Source organism: Phaethon aethereus (assembly GCF_964289735.1).
Source record: "Phaethon aethereus genome assembly, chromosome: 5".
Lineage (NCBI taxonomy): Eukaryota > Metazoa > Chordata > Aves > Phaethontiformes > Phaethontidae > Phaethon > Phaethon aethereus.
The window spans coordinates 28542583-28570158 of NC_138579.1; the positions used below are offsets into that span (position 1 = coordinate 28542583).

Sequence of the window (27576 nt, forward strand, 5' to 3'; positions counted from 1 at the left end):
TAGAACAGGGTCCATGATACATCAGGGAAAGTAAAAGACCACTTGCAATACTGCATCAGCTCCCAGCTTTTGCAGGCTCCAAATCCACAGAAACATTTAGGTATTTGGTTGTTGATTAAGTGTTTAAGCTGTAGTTTATTAACCTGAGTGCCATTTTGAATCTGGCTCTAAGTCAAAAAGTCTGCGTGTACTAGTTAACAGAAAGGATCTATGCCCATTCTCTGGCCCTGAGAATAAACATCCTTGTGTGTTCTGCATCCATATGGCTGAACTGTCTTCCCTCCAATGGTGCTGCCTCTGGGGATGAGCCAGTGCTGTCCCCCATGTTGCACTCTGGTGTCTTCTGGAAAAGCATGGTTTGGCCTTGGTGAAAACAATGAGGGACTGTCAGCAATGGCACTGACTGTGTCCCAGCGCTCAAGCCCATGCCCTGGCAGTGTTTCATTTACTAAGATGGGCCAATAGGTCCACATAACACATGCAATAGCCGCTCTCCAAGTGACAAAATACCCGTGTCCTTTGAACACTGAAGAGCTAGAACCAAAGTCTAAAGGTTTTCAAAGATCAGCATGCTTCAGCAAGACAGCCGGTGAGCCAAACTGCACCACCGACCCTTCTTGGGAGCGGAACAGGGGGTGCTGGAAGGGGATCTGCGGGAGTTCGCTGGGTCCCAGCAGCGGCGGGGAGCAGGACTGCAAGTGTGTGCTGCCTGACACCAGCCCCGAAACGAGGAGTAAACGGCACAAGCCTGAGGAGGTGACAGGCCTTCCCCCGCCAGCTCACTGACAGGCTGCCAAAGCCGTGTCTCCCCGCGCCTCAGCAAGGGTCATCCCAGCGCCGGCCGCCTCAGCTCTGCCCGAGAGAGGCTGCCGGTTCCCCAGCTGGAAGCGATCACAGAGCCCTTTCCCCGCCGTGATCGCCATCAGCTGCGAGTCCGGGCCCTGCCCGGGGCCGCCCTCTGCCCGCCGCCTAGTAAAGGCCGCTGCGCGACCGCGCGCCTTTTACTAGTGCGGGGGCCTGGCCTGCACGCCCCCATCCTGCCGGGTCTTACCGCGGCACCCCCCCACACCACCCGGCAGATAACTGCGGTGCCCGCCTTCCCCCCCCCCCCTTCCCCACCCGCCCACCGCGGAGTCGGCCCGGGCTCGGCAGCTGCTCTCCAGGCGCTGGCTGCCTCGCGGCGCGGGCGAGGATGGCTCGGAAGCCCGGCGGCTTTCTGCAGGAGGCCTCTCACCAAGTCGTCGCCGGAGGCTCGGCGGGTAAGTGGGCGCGTTCCTCCTGGGCGGGGAGGGTCTGCCCGTCCCCGCCGGCGCTCCGCCAAGCTGAAGCGAAGGCGACCGCGCCGCCGCCTCCTCGCCACTCTCCTCAGGAGCGGCGGTGGGGAACGGTCTGGCTTGGCGGCGGCTCCTCCCCCGCCGGGCGGCGCGGGCGGGCCCATGAAGCGGCCCGGGGGTCCCGGGGGTGGGAACGGCGCGGCCGAGCCGCGGCAGTAGCTTCTGTCACCGTGCTCGGCCCCGCGGGGAGGGGTGAGGGGGCACACCCTCGGTTCTGCGGTGTATCTGTGCTAAACACACCCTACAGCTCCTCGGGTGATAAGGGGGGCAGGCGGGCCCCCTTCAACGGTAACAGCCGGCGGTTCTTCTCGGGAGCGTCTGTGGTGGGCGGCAGCCGGCTGCTCCTTGCTTGAGGTGGGCTCAGTGGCTTCCACGAGTGGGCTTACTGCGAGTCCGCGTGACCCGCCAGCAGCGCGTTGATGCGGGACGGAAAGCGTTGCTCCTCATCCCAAACGCGTTCCCCGTGGCACTCCCCGTCGCCTGCCTTTCAGAGGAACCTGCGCAGGGCTACAGTGGAAGTGTGCTTCTGTGTTTTTGAATACTTTCAGGAGTGTCGCGGTTACTAATTTGCGTTACTTATACTGCAAGCTACAAGTGTCGAGACCATATACATCTGCTTAGCAAGGAAAGTGTTGCTAGTTAACTTCAGTTTGTTTTCCCTAAATCAGATTCAATCTGAAATCTTTACGTCAGCCTGCAATGTAGGGAATATTTACACAATGTCCTGCTTCTTCAGTACATATATGTAAATCTTGTTAGCATTTCAACTATGTAATGTGTCTTTTAGTGTCTCTTTCGAGGTTAAAATGCTGTTTGCCATGTTATGTTTTAATTGAAAGAGGAAAGCTACATAGTAATACTACTGTATCTTACATAATGCCTTGGCAGAAGCAAAATTCTTCTGTGGGTGAGTACTGTGTGGCCATGACACTGCATGTGAGCTGGTGCTCTGTTCACTAATTCTCCTGCTGCCCCTAAATCCGCTTTTATGCATTCCTGCCACCAGCACACATTTGAGCGCTTCCTTTTCATGCTCTTGACTCTGCATGTCCTTTGTTTTCAGCTTTCTGCTTTGTCACAGCAAGATGACACTGCAGAATTGGAAAGGTCTGCTGTCCTGGCCCTTCCAGTGTATTGTGTGACTGTGTTTATGTAGCTCTTCTGCAGCCTTAGAAATCTTAAAGCTTTTTTAGTTTCTGCTTGGTACTACTCCCCCCCCCCCCCCCGCCTTTTCCCTTAGGAGAGAAAGGAAATGTTTTATCTGTACTAGCATGCTGAAGGCTCTTCACACCTGAAGGTATACTGAGGTGTTTTGCAAGATGACACATTTATCTGCCCATAGCAGTGGGCCTGTGCCTTAGTGATTCAGACTGATCAAATTCAGTATCTTCCGTTCTCTGGCAGTAGCCTGTTTTTTTTACAGGCTTTCTTTGTTCACAGAAGTACAGACAGATGGACTAACACACTGGAAAGACAATTACCATTTAGTTAAAGGCAGAGTTTTACAGAAGGACTAGAATTGGAAAATTAGTGTGTTTGAGGGTGGTGTAGGGAAAAGGCAGCATGATAACTGCTGATCTGGTAGGCATTGTATGTTAAGGTGAGAGAATTCTCAATTCAAGGAGGCAACAGATCTGCACCTAACACTTTTAAAAAGTATGATATGGGAAGCCTGTTGAATCTAGTCCACAGACATACTGTTTGAAGAAGCTGTTGTGGTTTAACCCCAGCTGGCCACTAAGCACCATGCAGCTGCTTGCTTGCCCACCCCTGCAGTGGGGGGGGGGAAAGAATTGGAAGAGTAAAAGTGAGAAACTTAATATAAAGACAGTTTAATGGGGAAAGCAAAAGAATGAATTTATTCACCACTCACCACTGGCAGACAGGTGTTCAGCTATCTCTGGGAAAGCGGGGATCCATCACATATAACAGTTACTTGGAAGACAAACGCTATAACTACGAATGTCCCCCCTTCCTCCTCCTTCCCCGAGCTTTGTGCTGAGCATGACGTCATATGGTATGGAATATCCCTTTGGTCAGCTGGGCTCAGCTGTCCCAGCTGTGTCCCCTCACAACTTCTCATGCACCCCCAGCTTACTTGCTGGTGTGATCATGGGAGAAGCAGAAAAGACCTTGACTTTGTGTTAAGCACTGCTCAGCAGTAATTAAAACATCCCTGTATTATCAATGCTATATGTCTATCCCAGCCAAAACCAGCACAGATGCTTGCATCCTTTTACTTAGTCTCCTGTCGAGCAGGCAGGTTCCTTAGCTCCGTCACTAACCTTAAATCTGTACAGAAATTTCTACTTGTTGGTTTTGAAATAAACCAGCAAGAATTGTTCTCGAGGTCTGAACAACACTAAAGTTGTGCCAGAGGGTTTGGTAAGCATATGGTTTACCAATATTATTGCTTGGCTCAAAGTGGGAGTTCGAAGGTATTAGAGGGAAATGGATCAAACTTGAAAACTTGCCTGACATGCTTAAAACTCAATGGTGTTTTTCTTGGTGGTTTACAGAAAAGGCAGAAGAGGAAGGCTGTATCTTTGAGGTCTTCAGTCTAATATTTGCATTTCTCAGGGTAGTGTGGATCCAACATGGAATAGGTAGAAGTAAGAAGGAAAGGATGGAGGGTGTGAGTTGTTGAGCATGTACTTAGTATTTCAACCTAGTGAGGGATTTTGTTGCCTGAACTTAGTTTTCCAGTATCACTTTGGTCACTCTATATTGCTTTTAGCTGCCTCTGCAAAAGGATGTAGGCCACTTGTAGGTGCTTTGTCATATTTACTGGCCTCATGTGAATGTCACAGGTACCCTAGCATGGCTTTACCTGTACAACAGCCTGGTGTTTAGAAGGAAACTGTGTGGGGAAAAAAAAATTGTTGTGGTGAACTAAGATTTTTAAGATTAGATTTTTAGATTTAAACTTAGATTTTTAAGAAGTTCTGATCACTTTAACTCATACAGTTAAGCACAAGGAATGTATGAAGCTGTAAGTTGGTGTGTCAAAACAATGATAGAAAAGTAGTGAGGTAGTCAGGGAATGAACTGCACAGCAGGATGGGTGTAGTTGAAGGGTCAGAAATATTGTCTGCTTAAGTAAAATGAGAGGTTATTTAGCATCTGCATGTCTGATGCAAAAGGATCTGATAAGAAGTGATTCTGTTAGGTCGAGTGGAAAATGATTAGAGATAAGCCTTAAGCTGTCAGAACAGGAAGAAAGGGATTTTTGAAACTTTATGGAAGATGACAGGACTTGTTCATGGACTTAAAGACAAGGGAAGGTGAAAGAAAGAAATCAAGCATGACCCCTAGTCTACAGTTCTGATAAAATGGAAGATAGTGGCATGCTGAAGGAAGACCTGAAAGTGTTCAGCATTGTAAAGGAAAAGGTTTATACATACCATTGGCTGTCTGAGGCATTTCTAAGTTAAAGATAAACTTGAATGGCTCTCTGATGTAATTGAACTATAAAACTCAAGCATGACAGGACCTTGTGTACTTCATGTCTGTGGTAAGGGGTGCATCTGTTTCCATGTGGCTTGTAATTTGACTTCATATTAAATTAACTCTGCTTCCTGAGGGTGAACTCAATCTTAAATATGAATGAAGTCTTATTCAGTCTTGGCTGAGAGTTCTTTCTGCTGGCATTCAGTTTGCTCCCATCTCTTACATTCCTGAATGGAGGTTAATACCATAATTTAAAATACTTGGTTTTGTTTGCTTGCCTGGGCGTATGACAATAGTGAGGAACAGGACTTTGATTGAAATGTAATTGGCACGCTTTGTTAGTAAGTTTGGTCCCTTCTAGTACAGTGAACTGCAGGCATACTTCTTTTCTCTAGTGGTTAATTAGTAAACTAAGGCATGTGTGGAATTTATAGAAAAAATTAAACAGAAAATAAACTCTCTAAATTAAGAATCACTGTGAAAAGAATACCTTGGGACTCTTAACTCAATTCCCTTAGATTTATAGCAATTTTTCAAAATTTTTTTTTGAGAAGTCCAGTCAAGGCAGGGTTCAAGTCATAGGAAGAATTGTTTCTCTAATTCACAAGGATCAAAAAAATCCTTGCTTTGTCTGCCTGTATGGAAAAGGCAGAAATTAAAATAATTTTGCATACGAAATCCATGGAGATTCCTTTCCTCAAGGAGAGCAATTGAATACTGCAAAGTATGTTGTGGGATACCCAGGTCTGTTTGCCAAGACATCCTTCTAAAAGAGTCTTCAGTCAGTCTGAAGTGTAAATGTCATCATAAACAATTGCACAGATGACTCTTGGCTGAGTGAAAGGAAGTGGCTGAATATAGTTACCCTGAAGGTTTTTTTAGGATGCTGCTACTTGGTATAGGTTTGTTCTTGCCCTTGATAGCAAAAGGCATGGAGATGGAGATGATTAGCTAAGAACACAGGTAACATAAATATAACCTCATTATATTTAGTTTTTACGTTCATCTCTCTTTCTTCCAAACACTTTCTCATAAATAATGTATAAATGTTTTTAATTTTGAAGTTAAAATTCTGAAGAATTTAATGTGTACTAGGTGATAATACGAAGATGACATGTTTTTTCAAATCTGCAATATTGAAGTGATCTTTAAGTACCTTTCTGCTGTAATTGTGTGTTTCTTTTCCTAATTCCATTTAATAAATGAACATGAACTATTGGCTCTCATTGCAAAATGAATATAGGGAAAGTCAGAGTCAAAGTTAAAAAACCCCTAACTTTGTAAGAATAACTGGAGCTGGTCTCTTTTTTCCACCCCATTGTTCATATTTCATGAAACAGCAAGGTTTGTCTGGACTCCTGGCTTCAATTTTTTTTGTTCGGAAAGAGTTAGGTTTCTGGCTGCATTGAAATCTAATAGGATTTGAAAGTCTAGTTTTTTAAGCTTCTTTAAAAGTCCAAACCTTTTCTTTTGAGGTGTTTTATTTCAGGAGTAGACAAAGTTGGTTATCCTGGATAACAGCAACTCCTTTGAACAGGAAATCCAATTGTCAGTAGGACTGCCAGATGCAAATACAGTACTAAAAACAGTGTTTGGCCTCCCTATCACTAGGGGCATTAGGCAGACAAACATCACTACAAGGTATGCAAGTCAGCATTCTGTGAGACACCTTAGGTTATGTGGTCCCTATGAATGGGAGAGGGAGTGTGATAGATGTACAGGAAGCACTTTAAACAGCAGCAAAATTGGCTAATTCTCCCCCCCCACCCCCGAAATGTTAACTAACTGGTTTTATTATTTTGCTGACATTTTTCTGGGATTTAAAGGTAGGATGAGTGTTCTGTGTTTTCTTAGCTGCTTTTTTTCTTGCTTTTAAGCTATGCAGTTGGCATTCATATGTTACTAAAATAAGCAGTTAATACTCAGAGGTCATTTCAACTAGTGAAGTACTTGGCTAAACCTTGTAACTATCTTGACTTGAAACCATAATATTTTAAAGTGCTTAAACCTTTCTCTTCAGGAAGTCTCTTAAGGCTGAAATATTATCCAAGACCACAGTATGTGCTCATTGTCTTTCACTGCCAGTATTTGGTGTTCTGGATGTTGACAAAGGCTGTTTATATTAAAAACCTAAGTGTGGGAATCAGTCAAATAGTGTTAGCTTCAAGGAAACATCCTACAAGTTGAAGTAGTCCAAGGGAATGCACTTGCTCCTACAAGTGAAGCTAATTTTCTCTGCTAGGCTGGAAACTGATAGTGTACTACCTGGTGTTGGATTCAACAAAAATGTTGTAACATTTTTCAGTCTGAGCCTCCCCTTTTCTACCAGCTGATACTACTAAAAATTCACCCCTGAATCTGAAAGACAGATTGGACTGTGTGCTTCATATGCATCTTCCTTAAAAGTGTTGTGGAGTTGCATTGGAAAACTGTTTAATTTTAGTGGAAACTGATGAAATCCCGGTGGCCTTTTGTTACACTTGTGCTGACTGTGTGAAGCTGGCAGCTAGCAAAATTCCTATATTTTCAGACAGTGAAGTAATTTGAAGAAACAATATCACTGCAATATAGTTTTAGTTTAAATGGAGCAAATGGAAACCTCTGTAGTGTTTAAGGTGAAGTGCTGCTGTTCAATCAGGTCATTGCTGTGCCCTAACAAGTTATGAACACCCATTTGTAACTCTTAAATGTGTTTCAAGCTATGTGTTTTTTTAACGTAATAGCTTTTATATGGGGGTTAGGATATGAAGAAGTAATTCTTGCATGTTTATATAACAGTGACAATAATAAACTAAGTTTTCATAACTTTTAACATGTCATGACACCTGTTGTGTCTAGTACTTTTGGTAGAAGGTGGGATCTTGTAAAGAATTTTATCTGTGGACTTGGAAATTACTCATGACAAAATGCTTGTTGAACCTGGGGGTTAAATTTCAAACTAAGCTACTGTTACTTCGCTCTGATACTCACTGTGGGTTTGAGCATCCTGCAGCAAACTCATTAGTCCTATTCTGTCTTTGTTCCAAGAGAAACACTGGGGAAAGCAAACAGGTGGCTGAGCTTTTTGTCTGGCATGTTAGCCAATGGGGACACAACTCCTTAAGCACAGAATCCTCTATGGGTATGCAATAAGACACCTATCCTTAAGGTTTGGTATATATGGTAAGCCGAAGGGTTTTGAGAAAGGTTATACATTTTCTATTTGTTTCAGTGTAACAAGTTTTTTTCTCAAACCCCCAAAAAACCCTGGCAAAATGACCAACCCCAAACCTCAAAAACTAAGGAGTAATGAAGTTACTCATACTCATTTGCTCTACTCCCCACGAGATGGCAGTGCAATACTACACTAAGGTGCTAAATGGGGTTGTTTCCTGTGGGTGAAGGTTAATAAAAATGTATCTTGAAGCTGTTGCAGGTGATAAGATTAGCATATATCATTTTGGATTGTATGTGAAAGCAAAGTTTAAATATATAAAACAAATAATTATCAATAAATGCTGTTTTCATATGTGTACTGCAAACCCAATGGCACTGAATTTGACTTTCCTTGAATCAACTGCAAAAATTGTAAACGGTGATATATCATTGGTAAAGGCCAAAAGATGGTCCTAAGGCTAAGATATCCCAAGTTTTCCGATTTATGTAGTAAACTCCTGGCCCAGTGGAATCAATGTGCAACTAGCTACTGATTTCCCAAGTGAGGAATTTATCTTGATTATTTGAACATTGATATTGCAGAAATCTCTTCAAACTCCCAATACCTATTTATGAATGATGTGAAGACTGGTGTTACACAGTGCTGTAAATCTATGTTAATTCTTTTAAGTATTGGCAGGAATGAGACCTACAGCAAAGCACAGAAGCTTAAAAATATGTACTTCAGAACAAACTCTAAATATTTCGTTGCAACTCTAAATATTTCATTGCAACTCTAAACATTGTCAGATTTCTGAGCTAAAGAATACTATAGAATAGTCTGTATTATACATGTGAAAGCAAATGGGTAGTCAAAACAATTAAAACTAGAGCATGCCTGTTGTAAATTTGATAGGCAAAATATGTTTTGCAGAGGCAGTCCTGAGAAGTTGATCCAACTTTGAGCAAAGATTACACTGGGGCAGAGAACAATTTTTTATTACTGTTTGTTTCATCAGTTGTGCTTAGTGACTGATGTTCATGTTCAAATCCATGTTAAATTGTCATAACACGAAGGCTAATTATGTAATAAGAAAATTCTTACGTAGAGAAACATATTGCTATCAAAAAGCATGCTTTATGTGGTTCTGTAGCAGTGTTGTAAAAAGGAAAAAGAAAACTAATTCTGGTTACTTCTGTGCAGAAAATCTGGGATTTTGCCTGTTAAGTGATGATACTACAAATTTTCCCTTAGCTGTTGCTCAGTTTGTGACATTACCTTGGATGTCCATCTTACACTTGTAAGCATTCATTCTTATGCTTTTTACTTTTCAAGTGAGCAGGGTGGAAGACACTCAAAATAGTACCACTGAGACTGGAAGAACTTATCTGTTACAAGATTGACTGTTGAAATTCTCTCTGCAAAATGTTATATTAACCTAAACTACTCAGACTGGCCTAAGTATTATAATTAGGGTTGGTATGAATTAAAAGTGAAAAAACACTTCCTTTTCAGATAGGAGTCACATCACTAGAACCTGGAAGTCTTGAAAACCAATATTGCAATCAATGGAGAGAACTGACAATAGTTCCATTATAGGGATGCCTCTATTTTCAAGTATCTGCATCTCGATCATAAATGCCTTAAATCTGTTCTTCAACTGGTGTTGAAAATATGTAATTAACTTTTTTCCCCCTCTGAGGACATGAATCGGTATTTGCTGCCTGTGGAAACCATCACTGGTCCTGTTGATGGATAAAATAAGTCAATACTGTTTTTATAATCAGAAGCTCCCACTCTCTGATGCCTCATTATCCTTTGTGCAAGGAAGTGTTAAATATCAGTCATTATATAATAGTAGCTTCTGTCCTGAATGTCTGTAGTACCAGTAAACCACTTTGGTTGTGTTGAAAGTTGAGTAGTTTCAGGGTAAGTACCTGCTGTTTTTCCTGCAGCATGTCTTGTCCTGGGAGTTCATTACAATCAGATATAATTTCACATCTGAAACATCTAAGGCTTCAATCATAGTGGTGAATTTCTGATGAGAAAATATGGTTATATCTGAGAGTCTGAATGTTGTTGAAGTCCCACCCATACAGCAGGGAAGGAAACACAGGAGTAATTGGCCTTTAGATCTGCTTTTCAGTTATTGAACTATACTATTAACAGCTGCTTTTGGTTTTCCTCTGGATCCTTTTCAATCTGCCAATTTTTGGCAGGAAACAGTTTATGGGTCATCTTTCAGCCTTTAGTCAATGGATCATTTCCCAGTTCAGGGTGTTATCCTAGTTTCCTGGGCTTTTTGCTGTTTTTATTATACTGAAGTGTGCTGATGTATAGCTGGTGTCCCCAAAGAGCAACACTGCCAAAGGCAAAAGGAGAGTCTTTCAGTTTGAGAAAATTCTTTACACTATTTATTTCACTTCCTCCTAGAGCTAATGCTGAGTGTGTTTGCAATGGAGTTAAGATTGATTTTTTTTCCATTGCCAGCACTTATTTCTTAATATTTTGTTAGAGGCTTTATTTTCAAAACTAGTATGTATTTTGAACGTGTAGCAAATATTACTCAACTTGGTTTTTTCAGCTGACTCCAGATAGTATGCTGAACTTGGTAAAACATGAAGGGCATGGTAAAACAAAAGAACCCAAATGATGGTTCCAACTGTCATAATCATAAACACAGAAACCAAATTTAAGCCTTTATTATGGATTTTGTGATATTTTATGTCTCTTCCAGCTTGTGGAGCTATGTGATTAAGTTTGAAAACTTGAAGGTTTCATTAAAACTTGAATTAAAAAAATCTTATCCTCAGTGTTGTGGCATTAAAGCTTGAAATGATGAATTGTAGAGGCTTTAAGAACCTAAAACCCAAACAAACTTTAAAGATCATTCTCATGCTTTTTAGATGAATTTGGGATCTGAGCTGTGAGGTTGTGAATGCTTGAGGTTGGTGATGATACACTAGCTGTTTAGGTTGGTCATATATATATCTGCTCTACAGGCAAGTTTGCAATGCTGCCTTGCATGTGACAATGTATACACATGTGCTTAACATAACCTTGTGGCAACAAGTAGAAAACAAAGCATCAGGCTACTTATAGGTTGTTAGAGGAACTTGTTTTCCAAAACACTGCCTTACAGATGCTGACAAGTGTCAGCACAATCTTGTAAGAGTATATATACCCTTCTTGTGTCCAAATTGCGTAATAGTGTGAACAGGAGCATCTGCCTTGATCATGCTGCATGTTCTAAACATTGTGTCTAGCACAGTTTTTAGGTGCTTCTGTGATCATATCCTTGGTAGTAGCTGTCTCTAAATTGCTGTACTAGTTCACCCTTGGAAGAGTTCCTCTTCAACAAGAGTGCCTATGTAAAGCAATTGGCAGTATCTGAGAAGACTTGCTCTCAGGAAGAACCCTAGACCTTTGAGAGTCCTCATAGTCCTGCTCTTCACTCATTTCCAAGTCTGTAGTTACAGAGCCAAAGCAATGGGCCTTTTAAAGTATGGTGGTGTATGAATGAGAGTTTCATTCTTTTCCCCTGAATGGGATTATGATTCTGAATGTGGTTGGGGCTGTTGAATTAAGTAGGGGAGACATGGCTGCCACTTCTTATACCTGTTAGTAAAAATTTTACATAGCAAAACTGTAATGCTGACTGGGTAATGAAACAGTTCTTGCTTAAAACAGCCTCTACTGTGTTTTTTCTAAGCAGTAAAAAAAGTATCAAGACACAATATGCATATTCTTTCTTAGTATGAAGTATGAAGATGGCTAACGTAGATGACAAAAAGGAGACATCAATCTCTTCTGCTGACTTTTCACCAAACTTATCTCCTGTCTGCAAAATTGTACTTCTTAATATCATAAGAAATATAGCTTTATTGATTAGAAATTTCTAAAAGAGAGGAAGAAGACATATGGGCTTTCTGCAAATATAAAACAATGAATATTGTTAGACTAGACTAAATGGAAAGAAATGTCTTAATTAGCGTATGAAACTCTTCTAAGCTAATGTCCATAAAGTTTAAATTAGTTCAGACTTTTCTTATTAGAATAAATGTTTCCTTTTAAAATGCATGATAATCATAATCAAGACTAAATTTGTTCTGTTATTTATTTTCAAAATGATTGTGCATGTTTAGCAGACTTTTGATTTAAATCCCTAGGGAGATATTGGAGACAGATGTTTAGATGACCTCATGTTTAAAGTGAAGTTATATTTGGACACTAGATGAAATTTTCCTTAAAATCTTTCCTTATATGTTAGATTGTGGGGGGGTGCAGAAAGTATTGAAAGCTTTATGTTGAAAAGGTACTACTTTATTTTTAAAGTAAGTTTTTAGAGTTCAGTAGACTTTATTTTGGGGGACCCTCAAAGGCACAAAATGTCTGATTATGAAACAGTATGTTTACAAATGAAAATATTGTTTCTCATTGGAAAGCTAAATGGGAAACAGACTTCTTCAAAAGTTCCTTGAATTCAAAAGGAAATTTACCATGTCATATCTTCCCCAAAACTTGTTAGACTATGGTGGAAGTTAATGTAGTATCAGCTGAAGACTGCCTAACAGGACATAACAGTGGATAGTGTTTTTACCACTTTCTGGTTTTGAACAAGTAATAGTTTCTCTCAAGCTGTGGTTAATGTCGTAGTATGGATGGCTATGGTAGTCTAATATGTGACAGCGAACAAGATTTTGGAAAAGTCTTCAGTATTTCATCGAGTCATAATTGTCAAAATTAACCTGTTGAAGTCTTTGATTGACAAAAAAATAATTATCTTCAGTCTTTTGATGCTTATATAGGCAACACTGGCTTTTAATGTGTTTAGATAAACAAGTTACTGAGTTGCTGGAATTCTGCCATTTGTAATAGTAACTGAAGTACTGTACTAATAGACACATAACTATTCTTGTCACTGTTAAATATCTTTTTTCCCCAATTACTACTTTACTGGCAGAATACTTTTGTAGGCTGATGCAAAGGTTGCACCAAAACATTAATTGGATGCTTGGCACTTGGACTGCAAAATAATCTTTGCCTGTGATGCTATGAATGTTTTATGCAATTTGTAGAGAAGCAGGGTCATAATGCCAAGAAGGAAGAGATGGTTTTAACTGCCTTAACTGTGATTTTTTTTTTAAATATTTTTCTCCTTGCCTGTAGTCCTTTATTTCCTTATGTGTGCATCTTGCAACTATTTTTAAGATAGAGAGGACCCTAAGGACTAAATACTACTCTGTTACTCAGACTGAGCTGTATGCATGCTGTGTGCTGAGTGGAGGTAGTATCTTTCAGTCACTGCAGTCAAGTAGAGATGGTATCAGAATTACTAGCTCAGTCTTAAACTGGGCTTTTTCTGTTTAGTCTTAATCTATTTCCTATGTTTTAATTAGTCTTTCAAAACCTTAATTTCAAAACCTGTGGGGAATTGAAAAACTTTGAGTCAGTGTTCTATAAATCCCCTTTTCAGTGGGATGTCAATAGGACTGGAACTTTATGTAGTGCAACTGGAATTAGGGATAGATTGTTATGTCTTTATTTTGACTACAAACTCTATGGTTAAGAAATAAAATTCAGACAGAAGAATAAATCATTGTATTACATTTTGTATGATGGCTGAACTATTTGTAGAACTTGAATGTATTTTACATGCTTGTTAATTGTTTTGTAAACCTTTCAGTATTCAAGTTTGTAGTACAAATAGTTTTGACTATTGGTGAGATTTAGACTTGCCTGCATTCTGCATAAGCAAAAACTGGGCACCTCTGGCTTATCAAACAATTCAGAACAGACCCAGGAGATTCATGAGACCAGTGAAAGAATTGGGACCCTTGTTGGCTTAGCTTGTAGCCCAGGAAAACAAGGAACCCAAAAAATCCTCTTTTCCAATAGTCTTTTTTTACTAGGCTGCAAAACTGGGTTTATTCTTGCTCTCCTAAGTCTTTGAATATTGCAGTCATTTTTTGCATAGTGGTACAGATCAAACATGGGAGAGCAATTGTATATGCAGTGGCCCTGGTGGTCAGTCAAGTCTCCTGGGAGGTGACATAACAGATTTAATTTTTTTAGCTGAGGGTAACCTTAGGCATAACTGTTTTGCTTTCTGGGCTCTAGCACATTAACTTTTCATGTGTACTTTCGGGGGAACTGTCATTCCTTAGTTCTATGGGAATTGGAGGTGTCTGAACCATGAGACTAATCAGTATCTCAATTCCAGTGAAATAAGTCAAAGTTACTCTTTCTCTGAATCTCTTCTGAACTGTACTGGATCTGTCAGGTGTCCTGTGGTGTCCAGCATGTCAACATACTCACTACTAGCTCTAGGGGGCTACTCCCTGTATATATACAGGAATGGACCTGTTAAATTATTTCACTGGCTGTGGGCTTGGCTGCTCTTAAGTGTCCAGTTGAAGTCAGGCAACAACCTTCTAAGTATTGCAATGCCTGGGCTGATGTCCCTAAGGTATGTAGGCAAATAACTTTAAAATTATTTTTTCCATTTTGAGTACCTAAAACTGGGTGCCTAAAAGCATATATCAAATATTTGAATAAAACAGGCCTTATTTTTAATTATAACTCACTGAAGTCTGCAGGAGTAGAATGGGGACTATTAAAGAAAGCTCCTGTCTGGTAGGATAGACTGGTAAATGGTTCCTGTCCCAGCGACTTTGGAAGCTTTGACTAAAACACATCAACTGGAAGAATATTCACTTTATGCCATGGTAGTTCAAAATTTTACTTTGCTGATTGAGTAGTTTTAAATAACCTTGATAAATATTAAATTCCAAAATCTAAACTGTATCACAAAAAATTACTTTTGTGTTAACTATTGCAGAATGGAGGTTAATTACAGCAATTGAGGATGAACAATATGTGATTCATATGTAATCTTCAGTCTTCTCCACAATATTATAAATACAGAAAGAGTGATTAATGGACCAGATGGAGCCTTGACTAGTCTGAATTTCAAAGATGGTCCATCTTTGAGAGGGTATTGGACCAGCTGACCACCAAAGATCCCATCTCACTTAAGTTACTGATTCTAACTATTAGAAATGCTATTTTTTAGAAGTTACTTGTAAATCTGAGACAATCTATAAGGTGATGTTTCTATGAAATCCTGCACAAGACTTGAATCAATATCCCCACCTACATTTGGACATTAGGCTAAAATGTTGGGAAACTTGCTATCATTTAAAAAAAGTCCTGTAGGAAATGGCTTTTGTGATAATGAATTCTATATCTGTTATAGTTTACCTTCTTGGTTTATGTGGTGGAAAGACTTCTTTAACAGGTTGTAGAGCTCATAGCTGAAAAATCTAGCCAGCTCCGAATTTGTTCTTTTAAAATGTGCAACCTATTGCCAGGTACTCCTGGATGACATATATTGTATTTAGTGATAATAACTGTGTGGTGCGCAGAACAAAAACTGATAACCCTGGAGTCTTGTAGAAAACTGGTTTCCATCCAACAAATGTAAACCTTTGCAAGGGAGGAGGAGAGCTATTCTGATGTACCACTGGCATCCTTTTCCATGAATTCTTTCGTGGCTGCAGTGTTCTTAATGTATGTTATTTTCTGTCTGTTCTAGAACTTATTCTCAAACAAAATTCTTCCTAGTATTTGACTTCCTTTACCCCGAGTTATGTATGTCAAGTCACATGGACATTTGTATTTTGGACCTGGCTTCACTGGCCTTTTACCAAAGGATCTGTGGTGCATACCTAGAAATAGTTTCTTATTTGTAATCAGTCTGCAAATAGTGGCCTTGCTGTGTGAGGAACAGGGTTTTTATGGACTCTGCAGATATTAAAAGAACATCTCCTGTGTTTATTGTACTAAGTGAGCTAAGCCATCTTCTATCTGAGTCTATTTACATTTATCTAACAGCATTTCTGTTCTGTCTTGACTTCCCAGTTTAGACTTTGAAACTCATGTAAGAGGACTGTCAGTGCTTGCCTTATAACTCATGTCTATAGAAGCTTCTTATTTCAGTCATAGCTGGCAACGAAGCTGGTGAGAGGGGGCTGCAGCACAAGTCTTATGGGGAGCGGCTGAGGGAACTGGGGTTGTTTAGTCTGAAGAAGAGGAGGCTGAGAGGAGACCTTATCGCTCTCTACAACTACCTGAAAGGGGATTGTGGCAACAAGGGTGTTGGCCTCTTCTCACAAGTAACTAGTGATAGGACAAGAGGAAATGGCCTCAAGTTGAGCCAGGGGAGGCTTAGATTGGATATTAGGAAAAATTTCTTCACGGAGAGGGTGGTCAGGCATTGGAACAGGCTGCCCAGGGAGGTGGTGGAGTCGCCATCTCTGGAAGTGTTCAAAAAATGTGTGGATGTGGCACTTCAGGACATGGTTTAGGGAACATGGTGGCGCTGGATTAGTGGTTGGACTTGATGATCTTGAAGGTCCTTTCCAACCTTGTGATTCTGTGATTCTGTGATTCTGTGATTCTGTGATTCTGTGATTCTGTGATTCTGTGATTCTGTGATTCTGTGATTCTGTGATTCTGTGATTCTGTGATTCTGTGATTCTGTGATTCTGTGATTCTGTGATTCTGTGATTCTGTGATTCTGTGATTCTGTGATTCTGTGATTCTGTGATTCTGTGATTCTGTGATTCTGTGATTCTGTGATTCTGTGATTCTGTGATTCTGTGATTCTGTGATTCTGTGATTCTGTGATTCTGTGATTCTGTGATTCTGTGATTCTGTGATTCTGTGATTCTGTGATTCTGTGATTCTGTGATTCTGTGATTCTGTGATTCTGTGATTCTGTGATTCTGTGATTCTGTGATTCTGTGATTCTGTGATTCTGTGATTCTGTGATATTTTCTACTGCAATTTGCATCAAAATTGGTCATCTTAGGTTGGTTTTCAGTTGGAGGCTGGACTGAGCACAAGTTTCCTTCCATTGTTTGCTGCCCGGCACATATTTGTGTTTCTCCCTCATTAGTTGAAGGATGTAGGTTGGCAGTGGTCTGATAGTGCTAACATCTCTTCCAGGTCTGTTTCCATTCAATGGAAGTTCCATTTGTTTTCCTCCTGCTTAGCAACTCCAGCTTTTTCTAAAACTCTCGCCATGCTTTGTATGTAGAACATCAGGTGACAGATATTTTTCTAAAACCTGTTCTGTGCCAAGCAGCACCTAAATGGCAGGATGCACTGACTCTATACAGTTGTGTGCTTTGTTTTCCTGTGTGTTCTTGCCAGAACCCTGATAGTATCAAACCTGCTGATGAGGCAAATATTTGCCATCAGTGATCTCCACCAGAGTATCTCCTCTTGTATGTGTCTTAACTATTCCTTTTTTTATGTCTACAAACTATGTAAATAGGTTAAGGCCCTGAGCTTTTTTCACACCTGTTGTAGCCAGTAAATATTGACTCGGATCCTTCTGTTCATTCTGATGCCTAAAGCAATAAACTCCCAAGCTTTACAGGCTGTGTCTTGAAGAAGGTTCCCTATTTGCTAAGCATAAACTTTCTATATGTTGAACTTCCTTGTTTACTGGAAGTTTCCTGTCCCAGCTGTTCCTTGATTAGGTTAGTCCTGTGTGCCATCTTATTGTATACCAAGAATTTGCAAAACTAAAACACCAGAAAGGGTGCCTGTCAGTCTGATATTTAATATTTTTCCATTTTTATTTGCTTTTACAATTAACTTGTGTTATTGGTAGGGATAAAGTTGCTTGTGTGAGCGCTGTTTCTTTTGTTAGCTAAAGGCTACCTACAAGAATGCTTTTCTCATTTTACTTGTTTTCATCTCAGTGGCTTTTGTGTCACTATCTGGGTTAAACTCTGCACAAATTCTGGGTGCCTTTAGGTTGATTATATATTTTTCTTTTGTTGCAATGTTCCTCATCAAACTATGGAGAAGAGAGGCAGTGTTGTTTATCAATGCCTGTTCTTATTGTGTTAGCGAACTCTTTGAAATGATACTTTTTAGGGAACTGATCCAAGGAGCTTAAGTGACAAATCTAACTGCTTTTGGTAGGGTTAGTTTTCTGTCAGTTGATTTGCCTGAACTGTGGGAGCTGACAGGAATTTCCAGTCAGTGGAGGAAGAGTAGGTAATGGTTCTGGTAGCAGCTGGCTTGTTGGATTGCTTACCTGTTTTATCAGGCTGCAGTGAGTGCCAAGAAGACTTCTGCTTCTGAACTTCACCCAAAGCTTAGACAACAATTTAATTTGCTTGCTCTATTGTGGTAGCTAATGAAGCTGTTTGTCACCTACCATATTTTCCATCGTAGGACCTGCTTCTCAGGTAACCTGAAGGCTTTAACAAACACCATTAAAGGAAAATACATATTCAAATAATCCACACCAGGGAAAAGGACTTTGCTCAGCTTTGTGTGAGGATTAAGAGGGAAGGAAGGTTCTACTCAGCTTTTTAAGAAGGAGCTTAATAAACTCTTCTCTTATTATGGGTATACTGATGAACATATACTACTAATAAATTGAGTTTAGGGCCTAGGGAATGTATTTTAGGCTTCATATTGCATTTTGCTCAGTGTATAACCCACTTGACAGGAGGTGTGGAAAAACCAGCAAATTGCAGCTGTGGCAGTTGAGTCACTAGTCGTCTGCTTCCTAGTGCTTAAGTCCATCACTACAAAAACCGTCACAGTTTGTATTAGTCTGGAACACTGACAGATAAATCAAGGCATAGACACACATTCAAGTTTGTCTTCTGCCCTTCTGATGCTAGTCACTTGCAGGCAGGGGCTGAGGCTAGAAATGTGAGGGGAATTTGCATTTTTTCAGCTCGCTTGCTCTGTCCCCTCTAGGCTTCAAGGCTGATGACTTGGATGTTTTTCTGATACACTATGCTGATGGGTTAAACTTAATTTTTCTGCCAGACAGTATTTCTCTTAATTTGCTCATAAATCTAGAAGCCTTTACATATGTTCTTCTTTGCTGTATTTTGTAATCTTCTTGTGTGTGTACTTCAGCATTTAGGGTAGAGATGGCAGTGTTGTGCTTCTCTGCTGTCTCGTTTGGCAAAAAAAGGAAATTGCTTACTAGGACACTCAGACTGCTGTGGTGTTGCTGAGTTCATGTGTGCAAACAGAAGCCGAACCATACAAGGGAGATTCTATGTGCAATCTTTTCTATAGAAAGATAATTATGTCTTATGACAAAAATATTGAAATTAAGAAGCTATTGGAAATAGTTAAAGATCAGTCTGTAGGTGTTGCAGAAAGTATGGTATTAGTTGAAAAATTCTGTTATATAAAACTTGGTTGAAAAATGTTTAAGCAAAACTTTTTCACATAGAATACTGCTTGTGTTCTAGATAAAATGGAAAAAATTGGCTTTTGAGCCATTCATAGTCTGGAAGCTACAAGCTTTCATAGTAATTACGAAAATTTTATAAACACTCATAGATACTATATTACCTTCAGACATTGTCACTGATGTTATATGTGTCTGGGCACGAGTTCCCTGGCTTCAATAAAACTCTGATTCTGTGTTTGGAAGATCTATAGTCTAAATGTGTTCTTGGTGGAGCTGGAGCAGTGCCTCTGAACACCTGGAACTTTGGCCTTGTGTTTGGAAAGCAGCCAGATGCTGACCTTGGTGGTCCTGCACTTGTGGACGCAGTGCCCACTGATACAGTCACTTGGCACGGCATCTACTTGTGCCCTGAAGTTTGAAGATCTAAGCTCCACTGACTACTTGTGTCTTGGCTTTCTTGTTTTCATATTCGCTTATATAGTTAATATTGTAATGTTGTTAATCTTTTACTAACACAGCCTTGCAGATGACAGATCTTTGTTATTCTGAGATGCTTTACTTTTAACCCTCTAGTTTTCCTCCAGAAGTTTTCCTTCCCTCTCTAACAGCATTTTTACAGTTGGATGGTTTCACTGTACACTTATTTTTCTAACTCTGAACAAGAATGTGCATCTGTTAATAAACTATGTCCTTGTGACTCACACAGCTATTAGGAGAATTCAGTGGCAATTGTGTAACTTTGAACACCTATTAAATCATGAGTAGATATAAATGTTCTGGGAAATATGATGGCATATATAGTATGAAAGAATAATACACCGTGTATTAGTGGCGTATGCATTTTTAATTCTTCATTTCTCTTGAAAGTCACATCAATAGTGGTAGTTTTAAGAGCATAACCCTTAATAAAAATGGGGTAGAGCTTGTATTACTGCCAGAACTTACCTATTTTATGCTAAAAGTGAAGGCTTTGATACTTAAGGCATTTGAATAGCTGTCACAAATATGTGAAACAGGGCTGGAAGGAGGGCTGAGTATGATACATTTGTGTTGTGTATACTGTCTACTTGTTTCTCTAATGGCTGTGATTGTATTTATTACTGCAGATCTGTCTGAAGTTTGTTCCTTAAGTTGATATTTAAAAGGTGACATCATTTGTATTTTTCTAGTGCTAATTCTCTGTTGCCTGTCAAAGTCCTATTTCACTACTTTATTTTCTCTTCCTCTGAAGCAGGAATTTCCTGAAAACTGGCTCCAGACCATGTGGAGCAAGGTGTATCACTATGAAAACATAAGTATTATAGAATATAGTGTGACGGCACTGCTTGTGTGTGAAATCTGTCTACTTGCTGTATCAATGGTGATTTTAGAGTTATGAAGTAGACTGTTATTCTTTGTCTTCAGTGTTTTACCATTTAACCTTTTTTAATGAATGATGAAGCTGTTTCATGGGGCAATTACCACTATTTTGTTACTAAAATTCAAGTACTCTAGTACTAGGGAAGTGTTACCTCTATTTTTTGTTTGGTATTTTAAATTCTTGTATATTAGCTGCAAATATTATACCTTATTTGAAAAGTCTGATATGTTGATTTTCTTCCTTGGGTCTAAAGTAGTGACTGATATGCTCTGATTACCCCCCTTCTTAAAGTATTAATTAACATGGCCTCTTAAAACATTTATATAGCTTATGTAATTAAACGTAATTTCCCACCAAAGGTAATGATTGGAACTATGCCTCATCAAAAACAGTTTAAAAAAATCAGTCAGGAAATCTCCAACTCTCTATAATCCTCTATAGCCAAGTTTCTGCTAATAAAATCCTCAAGACTAAAAGCAACCTTAACATTGTAGTGATGTCTGTTTTCAGAAGATTAGAAATGGTAGCTTGTAGGCATGAACAGTTCACTGTGTGCTACTATTATGCTAACGATGATGCTCATAAATGCTAACAATTTTGCTCATCAAAGCATGCAAAAAAAGGAGAGGAAGTATGTTATGAAGACGTGCCAGCATTTTCTGAAGCTTGTATGTGTCTGTGGCCTGGTAAGACTGCAGCATGTCAAAAGTGAGTATCTAAAGCTGTCTATTTTTAACTGTTCATGCTTGGGCTTTGGAATGACTTGATCTTGTTTTGAAGGAGGGGTTGTTAGTGTCTGGAAATCTGAAGTACTGCATTTCAAACATGACTCCAAACAGTGCAGGTTATGTTAAACCCTAATTTAAGGTTTATTTGAACTTAAGTATTAAATATTTAAAACTATTTTAAATACTATTTCATCATTCGTCTCCTTGCTAAGCCTGCTCCCATGCAGAGTCCTTTACCCTTTTTGTCAAGATATTACTAATGAAGAGGAAGTTGTGAGTAACATGTCCTCTCAGCATACTTTGTCCATTTTGATTTACTAGTGGAATGAGCTGACTATTTAGTGGTTACATTGATGATACGGTGTGGCCTGGCCACTCTGGAACACTGTGGTGTTTTTTTGGATAGAAGGGTCAAACAGAGGCAAAACAATTGCCATCCTGCAGCTGATGTTGTTTTCTCATGGTAATATATAACTATTTCCATAGGCAAATATATTTGTACAGACTTAGCTCTTGTGAATTTTCGTAAGCACAGATGCAATGCTCCCATGTAATACAAGTACTGAATATTAGCAGATCAATGGAAGGTGAGGATTAGTCAACAAAATGTGGGTATGTGTAACCTTGATTGTTTAAAGTTCTTTTCTTTGAAAATGCAGTGCCTGTTTAGATCACTAATGCATTTTAATTGTTTCCATCTTTCAAAATATGTCTAGCAAGTTCAGTTTCTAGTTGTTGTTACACAAATAAACTGGTATTAGATGCTTTTCTTTCTTCCTTTCAAACATACTTTCAAATTAGTGCTTAATGTGGTTTGAAGATTTTGCCAACATATTCTTCTAGATCTTTTTCTTGTTTGAGGGTGGCTGATTACATCTATCTTTCTTTTTTAGTTTACAAATGCCAATATATTCTGAAGAATGCAAACCCTGGGATCATTTGTCATCACACTTTGATTGTACTTCATTATTGTATGTAGGAGGAAAAGCAAACAATTAGATGCCTGAAGGGGGGAGGGGAGGAAATTGGAGTGTCAGGGCATGCTAAGCATTCTTATTGCATTGCATACTTTAACCTCCTATTGTTTAACCATTGCTTTTAACACTTACCTGCCTGGATGTGACAGATGTACATACACTTAAAAACAAAACAGAACTGTTTAGCTGAAATACTAGATGTAACATTCTTGAAAGAAATGAAGTCCAAGGGCTACAGACCTTTAGGATTTAAATTGAAGTTGTTTTTATAGACCAGGTGCCTGATTTTTGGATTCTGAGAGCTTCTTTCAGTTTTCATTTGAATGAGAGCTCAGTTCTCAATTGGATTCACTGCGCATAAATGTTTGGTTTGTAGACTTACTTGTGTCAAAGATGTATTAGGATTAACAGTGTAGGTAGGCATCCTTCATCTTCTCTGCAGGGTTCCATTCAGCAAATGTGTTTAGAGCAGCTTCATAAAATCAGGCTTCTATAAACCATTGTGGGGAGAAAGATAGTTCCCCACAGTTTTGTCCTGCTTCTGCATTCTGTAGCTCTCCAGTGTTAGATCAACTCAACTGCGATGCAAGAGACTTGAGTTTAGCTCCTTCTCTGCCTGTGAAAACTCAAGCTTGCATTATTGACTTTAAGTTGTGGGGAACAGCTCATGCTCTCAGCCTTCTGTATTGAACACCTTTTGCATGAAATTAAAGGGCTGAGAAAGGTGGTGTGCTTGTTAGTCTAAGTGTGACTGTGGAGCAAGGACGGAGGTTTCAATTTAAGTGTTAAATGTTTCCTCAGAGCTGAGACTACAGTCCAGACTTGCTGCCTCTTCCACTAGTATAGATAGTATACAGCCTTTGGTCAAGTGGATCTTCATGCAAAATGGACTGATTTGAACAGAAGGGAATGAAGAAACTTACCTCCTACAGTTCTTCTATTGTAGCTTAGTATTTAGGGCAGGCTCCTGGAGATGATAAAGGCAGGTTTAAATCCCTCTTGGTAGAGGCAGAGGAGGAATCTCTTTCCCTTGCTTTGTTATAATTCCATTACCTGCTGATTTGTTTACCTGTTGGCACAATCACTGTCATTGCTCTTTCAAAAGAGGGACAAATGTTAATGCATCTAACTCCAGGATGAGGCTGCAGGTTGAAAATACTAGGTAGAAAGAGATGCCTTACACCTGCTGAGAATTTGGGTGCCTGATACTGAAGGGGGAGTCTCCCTTTCCTTGGCATGACCCAGTGCTACTCTTCAGTTGAGTCCTCTGATTTTTGCCTCTTGATGAACCTCAGTGGTATTTACCTTGTCTGTGAATCAAGCATTCAGGAATCCTACCTAACCCAGTGTGGGTTGCACAAATGAGGCAGAGAATTTAATGTAGGTGCAAGAGCATGCAGCATTTCTTAATGTGTTCTTTATGGGTTTAGCATCAAAGCAGCAGTTTCAGACCTTGAAAGTCTCATAGGCATGTGGTGAGTAAGCAGATATTGAGACCAGGATAAGTGCCCACTCCTCTGACAATAGTGAGAAAAGCTCAAACAAAACAGTAGCCTCAAAATGAGTCAAGAATAGCATCCATTTCAGTGGTGCTTTTTCCTGTTCAGCTGTGTATCCTGAATCAAGCTGATTACTGTAGAGTCACTAAAATAAGCAGTAAAGCAACATAAGGTAAACTGAATTGCATCTTTCCTTCTGACGGGCATTTTCAAAATGCACTGACAAAAGTCTAAGGTAGAAGAACTGTGAGTTGGATCTGTGCCCCCTAAATTAGCCAAGGTGACAATTTTGTGAGAAGATATGTTAAGTCATGGCTGGTGGGGCGTACACACTGCACAAAGGCGGAACTGAAGACCCAGCTGTTATTGGACACTTTGAGTGTGTGATACTTCTGCAGGCTGATAACGATTACTTCTGTTTCAGGGTTAAGGCTTCAAGAGTGTTCTCTGCTTAATCTGTTTCAGTTCTTCATAGTATTAAAACCTTAGAGTAGTGAAGGTATCTTACTGGAGGTGCTGCACTTGTCCATTCTTTCAAGACTTTTTTCTGCCAGTGGTCTGTAATGTTGCACTCCAGTGACTTTGGGAACTGTTTTCTTAATTGGACCATGTGGAAATAGGGGATATCATGGTTTAATGGCTCATTTTGGCGCTTACTCCCCTGCTTGTATGGCAGGATTTAAATGAGAGAGATATCTGAGACAAAACAAGATACATTGGCCTAGAATCTCTCTACTTCATAGATCAATCAACCAAAGCTTAAAAACGTAAATTTCAGTATCTTCTTTTGGCACTGATGCTTAGTTCCAGAAGCACCTGAAGTTCCCTGGTAACTACATAGTTTTTAATCAATATTATTTGCTTCACCATTTAATCAGCATTCACCTACCTGAACTGCTTCAATTACCCCTTAAATGAACATCCACATGCATGCAAAGATCTGTTAATAGTCAGTTTACAGGCTCAGAAGCAAAAACTGTACACTTACTCAGGCCCCAAGCCTGATTCTTCCTATGGATGCACCAAGCTGGGGGAATCTATTTGTGCTAATATAGGAACCGAAATGTTAGGAATAACAGTCACTGAATCATTTGACAGCTTGGTTTGATGCAGCACTTAGGTGAACTTGGTAGGAAGACTCCTATTCATGTCATGTTTGCTAGATATCCCTTTAATGCATGAGCAGGAATTTCCCTTGTTCAAAGAACATGTCAGCTGGGGTGGAACTGTAAACAGACTTTGGCCTGAGCCCATCTTCCCTGCTTTTCTTGAGTGACAGGTTTTGTTTTTCAAAATGCAAATAAGTGACTTTTTAGCCCAGAAGCTGGCCTATGAGCTGCCTTCCCACCCAGGGCTTCAAAAAAAAAAAAGCTTTTTCAAATTATGTAGGCCCAGCTAGGGAGCTCAACTGCCCTAAGAGTCATGACTCTCACAGCCTGGAAAGCATTTGCACAAGTTTTCAGTTCTCTCCTGACCCTGTTCTTGGCAGCTCTGCAGTTCCTGACCAAAGAGCGGGAATGCTTTGGCAGCTTTTTGGACTTTCTTGATACTTCTGTTAACTACAGTGCTTCCATTTGTTTTTTTCAGAGGCTCATGCAACCTGGAAGGCATAGATTTTAATCTCTGGATCACCTCACTAGGCTTGAAGGACAGAAAAAAATTAATGTGTTCTCTGTAATTTTTTTCTGAATAATGTATTAAGGGCTGTCTTAAGCCAGACCTTAAGAGTAGCTCAGATTGATTGAAGTAATTGCAGCTTGTTCACTCCATTTCTTACTTAAGAGTTTCGCTATGTAACTTCCTTGAAGCTACCTAAGAGTAAGAACTGAGATAAAAATACATAAAACTTTACGGTATAATAGTTGGCTTCAGCTCTTGCTGAAAGGTTTACTATTTTTTATTTTCCTCAAATTTTTAGAGTGAAATAGATACCTTTTAGTATGTGTTGCTATGAATCTTCTTCACACCCATTTTTGCCATTGTTTGGTACTGAGTCATAATTGGTGGAGTAAAAATAACATCTAGGTGTAGGAAAAGAAGTTGAAAATGAAATGCCATGCTCAGAAATGACTATTGGTATCACTTTCAAGCAGTGAGATCTACAAGCTGTGAAAGAAGGAAGTGGTGAAAGTCTTATCACCAGAGCCTTTTAACAGCTCATTAGAACATAGAATAGAATAGAAAGAATATCCTGTTTGACCAGGAAAATGGCCTGTTAGGTCACTTCTTCTAGTTCAGTTTCTATGACTAAGCAACCCCACAAAGTGAATTCCCACTCTTAACCATGCAGGCATAGGCATGCAGCAATACAACAAAGCACCAGCTAAGCAGGAATAGCAAATCATTAAAAGTGTATTTATTTCTAGGTATTTGAATATTGAAAGGACGTAGCATATGGGCATGAGAAGATGGCAAGCTGTCATTAGATTTTAACAGTGGTATGATATCTCAATTTGATGCTGTTGTGAGGAAAGATGAGAGGGTGACCTTCTCAGTAAGGACAATATAGCTTTTGCAAGGCTGAAAACTGCCTTGTCTGGGGAGCCCCTGTGTTATGCCTCTTCCATGTCTTGGGAACAACAGTTAAGTTTAAAAATCAGTATATGGCAGCAATATTGGAGACTACGTGAAAAAGCTAAAGTGAATAGATGTTCTTTTCTTGTGAAATATTAAGTTGTAGGTTTTAGGAGTAACAAGATAAGCTGTGTGTGGTTTTTAAATGTCTGGGCAAGGTTTTTAACACATAGAATGCTAAGCTTTTGTCCATGTAATGTGGAAATAAAATGCATATTATGGTTTGTAGAAATCAGACTTACTGCTAGCAGACGTTCAGAGCATACAAGTTGTTCTGCTGGAACATGGCTTGAGGATCTGGTTTGTAAGAGTGTAGTTAAGTTTAGTATTTTTGGTTGATCTGGTTTTTCTACCTTTGCAATATCAAGTCTTTGTAAATGGGCAGTGAAATTTTAAGTGCAAGTAACTTAAACTTAACATGTTATGCTGTGTAGTTTTAACTTTGTTCGTGTCACAAGATTTTTATTTATTGGTAGAAAAATTGAAGCATATTGTAGTCTATCCTGATGTCTAGTGCTAGTCAAATTTTCCCCATGTGAATCTAACCACTTCTACAGGCTTAAAATTATTGTAATAAAACAATTTAGAATTTTAAAATTAGAGAAGGACAGAAAATATTAGTCTATCATATGTGTGTATTTTTCAAAGAATAAAAATATCCAATTCTGAATGGCTTCAACCTATCCATAGTTTTACTGAATAATCTAATGATGGTACATACTGGGAAGGTCTAATGCAAGGGAAATGTTAGGAGACTTTCAGAAGTTTTCTCAAGTTAAAAGAAATTCTGCTCTGGGCATAAGTCAGAGGAAAAGGATGGATCCTGCTTTCTTTACGGAAGCAGTCTACTGAAGTCAACTGGACTACTTGTATTAAAACCATCATCTGGACTTGTCCCAGAGCATTACAGATGATGTTCTAAGGAACACGGAATATGCTTTGTTTGCATAAGCGGGAGACTGCAGGACCTGGGTACTTTATTGACCAAGATTAATTTTGAGAAATGTAAATGAGAATCAGTTGCTACAGTATATTAAGTATCTAATAATTTACTTCACTTGTAGTGCTCTTTATAGTTATTTAATGTTCCACAGTGTTTACTATAAAGCTGGTTTATGTTTTTCCCATGAATACTCCTCAATGCTCAGAAAATACCTTTGAAAACATATGTTGTTACATAAGAGCCTGTTTGTGGGAACTTCAGGGAACTTTTGCAGACTTGCTTAATCATCCTCTGGAGAGCAACAACGCTTATTTCCTGTCTGCTTCTATT

The 27576-nt window shown here is 39.5% G+C and overlaps 1 protein-coding gene across 1 annotated transcript in view; it reads left to right on the forward strand.

The window, feature by feature from the left end:
* Positions 1-1192: 1192 nt before the first annotated feature.
* Positions 1193-27576, forward strand: part of SLC25A21 (solute carrier family 25 member 21) — a gene marked incomplete at both ends in the record, with an annotated part of 261849 nt that continues 235465 nt past the window's right edge. The window contains one exon of the mRNA XM_082001041.1: positions 1193-1259. Within this exon, the coding sequence (XP_081857167.1) occupies positions 1193-1259 (67 nt within the window). The remainder of the gene's footprint in view (positions 1260-27576) is intronic.